At 39.8% G+C, this 7792-nt stretch overlaps 1 protein-coding gene across 7 annotated transcripts in view; it reads left to right on the top strand.

Moving 5' to 3' along the window:
- The window catches only part of Cdc27 (cell division cycle 27), a 48647-nt gene that overhangs the window by 8960 nt on the left and 31895 nt on the right, over positions 1–7792 (top strand). For 4 of the 7 annotated variants that reach the window (XM_021176129.1, XM_021176128.1, XM_021176127.1 and 1 more), the window contains exons 2-3: positions 5632–5707; positions 7115–7262. In XM_021176129.1, coding sequence (XP_021031788.1) covers positions 5632–5707; positions 7115–7262 — 224 coding nt within the window. Of the gene's footprint in view, positions 1–5631; positions 5708–7114; positions 7263–7792 lie in introns of those variants that run through there. The other 3 variants (XM_029483446.1, XM_021176130.1, XM_029483447.1) reach the window with 1 other exon arrangement.

The raw sequence follows: 7792 nt of genomic DNA, 5'->3' as shown, positions 1-7792 counted from the left end.
TGTCCTGGAACTCACTTTGTAGACCAGGCTGGCCTCGAACTCAGAAATCCACCTGCCTCTGCCTCCCGAGTGCTGGGATTAAAGGCGTGAGCCACCACGCCCGGCCATTTTTTTTCTCCAAGGATGCTTTTGCCTCCTTGTTTCCATGTAGGCTAGGTAGCAGTGACTGTGTAGTTAGAGGGTCTGAAGGAGAGTGTGTTCTTGTTTTATCCATCCAACTCCGGTTGACAGCCTTAGAACGAGGGCTGTTATCTGCTGAGCCGTATCTAACTTGTTTTATATGGAATCAGGATCATGTAGCCAGCACGATAGGTATGTCGTTGTCCTGATGTTTAATGGACGGATGATGTTTTCTAAAAGTAGTAAGCACAGTAAGTGAGCTGAGTAGTATGAAGATAGATACATATGACGCTCGAGACCAGAAAGTCCTGGACTGTCTTCTAGGTGTGTAAAGATCACACCACCATTGGCCTGAAGGCTGACTTAACTCTTGCTAGATTTTAACCCCTATCTTTTCTTTTTCTTTTTCTTTCTTTCTTTTTTTTTTTTTTTCCTGAGACAGGCTCTCTGGTGATCCTAAACTTTGCAAGTTGGCTGGCTGGCTGGCTGGGCTGGCTGGCTAGTTAGCCTGTGAGCCCTGAAAGGTACCAGCTGTTTTGGAATTTGAAGCCTGCACCACTATGTCCCACCCCCTCTTCTTTTTTCACATGGATTCTGGGGATTAAACTCTGTCCTTGTATTTGCCAGGCAGGTGCTTTACCAGCTGACCATCTCCCCAGCCCTGCACAGAGGTTTCTTGTTTTTGTTTGAGACAGGTTTCATGTAGCCTAGGCTAGTCTTGAACTCAATCCTCCTGCCTCCTTCTACTAAGTTCTGGGGTTACAAATACAAGCTACCACACCTGGCTACAAAAAATTTAAAGACTGAAAATATATTGAATTTTAAGTGAATAATAGAGAACTTTTCTAGTTTCAGACAATGCATCTGAAGTCCTGTTAAAGGAAAATTAAAATGAAATTGATTTGAACATCTAAAAAGAGCTTGTGCTTTATTCTGTAGATTTTATTTTGTAAACTCTGGCTTTCCACAAGAATAATTTGAGGAGAAAAGAAGTGTGATGGTATCAGAAAGACAACACTGACAGTGGCTAGAACACATTGCAGTTACAGATATGTGCTAGGAACTCCTGTTCTTCACTGTAGTTTTTAATTGGGGGGACAGTGTGTGGACATGCGTGCAGATGCCTGTGGAAGGCAGAGGCGCCTCCCAAACTGATGTTACAAATCGTTGTGAGCCTGTGGATGTGGGTGCTGGGAATTTAACTCTCCACTCCTTTGCAAGAGCAGAACAAGCTCTTAATTGCTGAGCCACATCTCCAGTCCTTGACTCTTCTTTTAAATGAAGAAACACACTGAGCACTGTACAAAATATAAATAAAGAGATTGTCTTCCTGCAAGAGTCATTAAGTTACTTACTTGTTCAAGACACAGCTGGTTCAGGGATTTGAACCCAAGTCCTTGGCAGTTGTCTTGTGTTCCCAGGGCTGATAGTGTGTTTAAAGAAGGTAATACTGAAACGGGATGATTACAGCGCAGCTTTCAGGTAGGAGGATTGCAAGACTACGGAGGACACTGTTTGTAAATTTAAAGGAGTCTTCTCCTTCTCCATAGTCTTGTGTGCTTGACTTCATCTCCGTCTTCTCAGCAAGGACTGGTTCCTGGACAAGAAACAAACAGAAACAAAATTATACACACATACAAAAATGACATAATGGAAGCTATTATTTTGCATGATTAGAAAATGAACTCTTGATGGTTTGGGTTGCTTTTATAGAGGACCTGGGTTTGATCCCCAGCACCATATGATGACTCACAGTCTTCTGTAACGTCCAGTTTTCAGCATCCAGTGCCTTCTTTTGACTTCCCTGGGTTTTAGGCACACATGTGGTGCACATACATATATTTAAGCAAAACACTCATACACGTAAAGTTAACCTAATTTATTTTCTTTTAAGTGAACTTTAAGGCGTTGGAGAAATGACTTGGTAAGGTGCTCCCCACACCTGAGAACTTGAGTGTGACTCCTAGCATCTGTGTAAAAAGTCAAGTGTGGCAGCACACACCTGCACTCCCAGTGCTGAGAAAGAAAATACGATTGATCCCACTGGTTTGATGACCAGCCCTAGCTGGATCAGTGAATTCCAGACTGAGAAATCCTGTCTCAAAAAACTAAAGTGGAGGGTGATTGAGGAAGCTACCCTGCATCGATCTCTGGCATCTGTGTGCAAGGAGAAGTGAACTTTGAGGACTGAGGCTATTGCTTAGTTGGTCGAGTGCTTGCCTGGCATGCACAGAGTCCTTGGTTCAACTCCAGCACTGTGTACCATGGTAAGGGTACATGTCTATGATCTGGCACTTGGGTTACAGACAGAAGCATCTGAAGTTCATCCTCAGCTGAGCAGTAAGTCTGTAGCCAGCTTGAGATGTAAGAGTCTCAGAAAACCAAGCACGAGCTGGAAACAAGTCCACCCTGATCCTCAGTGGGGTGGAGTCTAAACCAAATGAAATTCAAGAGGAGCCTTTTTAGGATAATAATAAATTGCATGAGATCTGTTGTATCATATTACCTTACTGTTGTCAAGCTGAAACCACTGTTATGGTCTGTACGATGAGACGTCTTTTGGGGAGGCTCGTTTTTTCTCTTTTTTTATGCTCTGAACTAATAGCTTGGCTCAAAAACAATTATATGGAAACTTTAAGGGAAAGTTTTTTAAGGGATGAAAATTCTGTTATGGACTAAAGTTTGTGTTTTCTTTTATTTGAGTCAGGGTCTTTCTATTTCTGGCTGGCCTAGAATTTACTCTGTAGACCAGACTGGCTTGGAACTCTCAGAGATCTTCCTGCCTCTGTCTTCTGAGTGCTGGAATCAAAGGCATGTCCTCTGGCCCTAATCTCGCTTTGTTTATGAGCTGTTCTCTAAATTGTTTAGATTCACTGACCAGTAGTCACTTAAGACCTCCCCAATGTGGACGGCATTGGAGTCACTAGTGCAGCGATTAACTTGTGCACTTAGCCAGCACCTGTGATCTGGTATGATTAAAAGGCATTTCTTCTCTGTTCTTACAGAAGACACTGTTAATACAGTTGTCTTCAAAATACAAAACAGAAAGGAATTTCTAGGATTGGAGAGGAACTCTTGTTCTTGCAGAGGTCTAGGTTCTGTTCCCAACACCCACAGGGCAGCTAGCTCCCAATTATCTGAAACTCAAATTCCAAGGGATCCAAAAACCTACACTGACCGACTTGGACACCAAGCATGCCTATTGTATACAGACATGCATGTAAATAGAACACCCAGCACTTAAATAAATCTAAAACATTTTTCTTAAAAAAGGAATTCCTTTAGTTGGTAACTTTGCCCTTTTAATCATTTAAACCAATTCTGCAAAAATTTATTAAAAGTCTATTATACACACACATAGTAGGTTCCTGTGAACTATATCAGTACATCTTATAGGAAGAGAGTATTTATAAATCTCAGATTGTATACATTTCAGTATATATTTAAAATTATACCAAACCTCAAGTATATACCAGGTTTTCAATACATATTTTTACTATATGTGCCTTTATTGGGGAGGTCTGTAGTTTTCACAAGATTTCCAAAAGAGTGTAGGTAGGTTTGGTGATAGTGGTGCACACCTTTAACCCCAGCACTCTGAAGCAGAGACAGGCAGATCTCTAAGTTCGAGGCCAGCCTGGTCTACAGACCAAGTTCCAGGACAGGCAGGGCTACATAGAGAAACCCCATCTTGAAAAACAAAACCAAAATAAAACAACAAAAAGTGTATACAAAAAGCAATAGTTTTACTTTAGTATTTAGTACACTATGGGTTTTTCACATGGGTGTTGTGGTTTTATCACTTAAATTAGTAATTCTGGGATGGAAAGATGGTTCACTTGGTAAATGCACATCTAGGCAGAGGCAGGTTGCACTCTGAGTTTGAGGCCAGTCTGCTCTATGTAGTGAATTCAAAGCCAGGCAGGACTACATGGTGAGACCCTGTCTCAAAAAAAAGGAGTGGAAGGAAGAAGAAAGAGTGGGCTAGAGATGAGCAGTAGTGAGTCTTGTCAGAATCTGGAGGGAGAATCAGAAAACAGTATTCACACAAAGTATTACGGTTGTGCTCTGAGTAGATAAGTATGTTGCTATCTATTACAGGCAAATTCTGTAAGAAGGAATAGAGTCTGTGGCGAATAGCATGTGGAAAAATTAGCAGCAAATATGGTAGAACATTTTATGAGGGCTCTAGAAGGTCCTGCACAGCATATATTCAGTACTTTTTAAATGGCTTTAAATGTGGCAGAATCCTAGAGTAATCCCACAAACCTTTCTAACAGTCCTGTTTTCATTTAGTGGCCTTATGAATCTTTTTCCTCATCTCATCTTTAGTTCCCAAACAATAAAAGACCCTCTAGCCCTAACGAGTCCCGTTAGTGTGGTCTGACAATCAGTAATATAAATATTCCTTTCCATGAGGTTGAGTATTACTGAATTGATCTGTGTGAAAGTGTTTTAAAATAATCATGTTTAACTGCTGGCAGAGAAATATAACATATTCAAACACACACACACACATATGGATGGAGGAAGGGTGAAAAGAGAAGAGGCTAACTCTTCCTGGCATGGACACACTATCTTCTCAGTCCCCTTATTATTATTATTATTATTTTTTTTTTTTTTTTTTTTTTTTTTTTTGGTTTTTTGAGACAGGGTTTCTCTGTGTAGCCCTGGCTGTCCCGGAACTCACTTTGTAGACCAGGCTAGCCTCGAACTCAGAAATCCGCCTGCCTCTGCCTTATTATTTTTTAAATAGCTTTTTTCCCTACAAAATTAGTAAAAACTTAAAATCTGTCTCACAAAAAGGAGTGTGAGAAAGAGAAGGATGAATGGGCTAGGAAGAAGTTAGTATATATTGCATTATTTTAAACTAGGTTTAGGGGATGAGCAAGTTATTGGTGAAGAAAAAGGGTGTATAGAAGTGTAGAAGATTGGATTCCTGCAGGGGTTAAGAGTACATACAGATATCTTAGAAGCCTACAGTGAGACACTTTATGTAGCACACTGGATTTACTAGATCGTTGCTGTTTTATCACTTAAATTAGTGAAATTGGGCTGTAAAAATGGCTCACTTGATAAGAACACTTGCTTCTCTCATAGAGAGCCAGGCTTGGTTCCCAGCACTTGAATCAGGACTCTAACAACCACCTTCAAGGGATCTGTCCCGCCCCAGCCTCGGCAGCTGTTTGCACACATACGGAAGGTACAGAAAGAGAGAGAGAGAGATAAGAGTGACCAGAGCAGGTGGGATGCCTCATAAGTTAGCAAACTTGCTGCTGAGCCCAGTGACCTGAGTAAGTTCCCTCGGACCCACATGGTAGGAGAGAAGTTATCTTTGACCTCCTTCCCACACACACATGCCCACCTGCTACACACACATGCACATACTAAAGTAAATAAATAAATGAAGAAATAATACAAACAAATAAATTCCGAGTACTAACTTGAGTATTATGTTCAAGACGGTGCCAGAGTCACTGTGTGTATATTTATGTGCTTCTCTACTTACAGGCTGCTATATGGCAAGCGCTAAACCACTATGCTTACCGCGATGCAGTTTTCCTCGCAGAACGACTATATGCAGAAGGTTTGTGATCTATTCATTTGTATAGAACCAGAAATGAATAAAATAGATGGAATTCCATCACTTTTTGCGAATAGCAAGGTTCTTTCTTCATTCTTTGTCTTTAACTTTTTTCTTATTTTTAATTATGTGTATATATGTGTATATGGATACTTCTTAAAAATAGTGTCCTCAAAGACCAAAGGCATCAAATCCCCTAGAGTTAAAGAGTTGTGAGCCTCCCAAATGTGTTTAAAATCTCAACTCCATGTTCTTAATTGCTCAGCTATCTCTCAGCTGTATGGCAGAAAACATAGGGCAACCTTGGGTGTTTTTCCCCGGGCACCTTTTACTTTTCTTTTTGAGATGATTTGTCAGTAGCCTGAAACCTGTCAAGTAGGTTAGGCTGTCTTGCGACTGAGCCCCAGAATTCTCCCCCCACACCTCCTCGGTACTGGAATTTTAAGCATGTGCCAGCTTTTTCATAGGGTCCTAAGAAGCAAGGCAAGCACTTTACTGACTTACTTCCCAGCTATTTTGTTTTTGTTTTGAGACAAGTTTTCTGTATCTCATACTGGCCTTAAACTCTCAACTGTCCTTCCGCAGTCTCTCAAATTCTGGGATGAGGGACAAGAGACACCATGCCTGTCTTGTTTTTTTTTTCTCCAGAAAATATTTTTACTGTTTGTTTGTTTGTTTGTTTGTTTGTTTTAATGAGCTGGACATGGCTATGACCTGTGTGGATGTCAGAAAATAACTTGAGTTGTTTCTTTTCTCCCTCCATGTAGGGTCCAGGAATTTAGTTCAGGTCCTCAGGCTTGGCAATAAGCATCATTACCAACTGAGCCATCTCCCAGACCATGTCTTAATATTTGGTGTTGGAGAGGAGCAATGTTTTTTAATCTGTCCATTTTAATATAGAAACATTTTCACCACAGAAATGAGGTTCATTTTCCCTTCATAGTAAAATTCAACTTCTGTCTTCCTAAGAGGACTGTTAAAAAATACTATCTAAAATAAGATGCTTTCCTAGTAGTCTGCTTAGGGTAGAGGTGTGTGGATGTGTTTGCATTTCTTACATATTTACAGAGAATGTAATTGTCTTTATCATATTGATACCTTAGTTCTTATAATAGAGAGATAGATGATCAGGAACTGGCAAACTGGCTTTTTTTTTTTTTTTTTTGGTCTATCCTGACTGGTCTGGAACTTAATGTCTTTGTTTCAGCCCACTGAGTGCTGAGATTACAGATGTAATCTCAACCTTACCTGTTCTGTCAACAACTGATTTCTCCATAATTCAAATTTGAATTAATAATTGTTTTGAATTAAATGTCAGTGATATGCTAAATTTTTTGTTGCTTAACTTGTTTGTTGGCAGACTGAATAGTAGCTAATTTATCTCCTCTTTTTTTCTTTTTAATGTCATAGTACATTCAGAAGAAGCCTTGTTTTTACTGGCAACCTGTTACTACCGCTCAGGAAAGGCTTATAAAGCATATAGACTCTTGAAAGGACACAGTTGTACCACCCCACAGTGTAAATACCTGCTTGCAAAATGTTGTGTTGACCTCAGCAAGTAAGTATTACAGTCTACTTTATCTAGTTTGGTTAGACTTTCATTGAATTTTGGATAAAATTCTTCCAACATTAAACTCTTGACTTCCCTTTCCTCTCTTTTGAGTAACAGTTGAAATGTTTGCCCCAGGGACGAAGGTGTTAATTTGGTCATGGAAAGATTTTATTATAATGGTGATAAATAACAATTCTTTTTTGGTGCTGGAGATCTTTAACCCTGGGCTTCATATAAGCTAGACAGTCACTCTTACACAGGACTATGGCACAGTGGGAAAACACTTGGCCCAGCATGTATGTGGCTTTAGGTTCAATTCCTGGGACTGTCAAACAGAACCAGCTAAGCTACATTGTAAGTCCCAAAATACAATTTAAGAGAAGTTAAGTTGTAACTAATTCTTTCCAGCTTCCAAAGTGATCCTTAGTCTCATTTCCTCTGCCTTGGCTTTCATGATCAGGCAATTTAATTTTTTTTTTTTTTTTTTTTTTTTTTTTTTTTTTTTTTTTTGCTGAGAAAATGACCTAATGCAATAT

The sequence above is a fragment of the Mus caroli genome, chromosome 11, assembly GCF_900094665.2.
Source record: "Mus caroli chromosome 11, CAROLI_EIJ_v1.1, whole genome shotgun sequence".
Classification (NCBI taxonomy): Eukaryota; Metazoa; Chordata; class Mammalia; order Rodentia; family Muridae; genus Mus; species Mus caroli.
The sequence above is the reverse complement of the archived record's forward strand: the minus strand, read 5'-3'. Positions and strand labels throughout refer to the sequence as shown.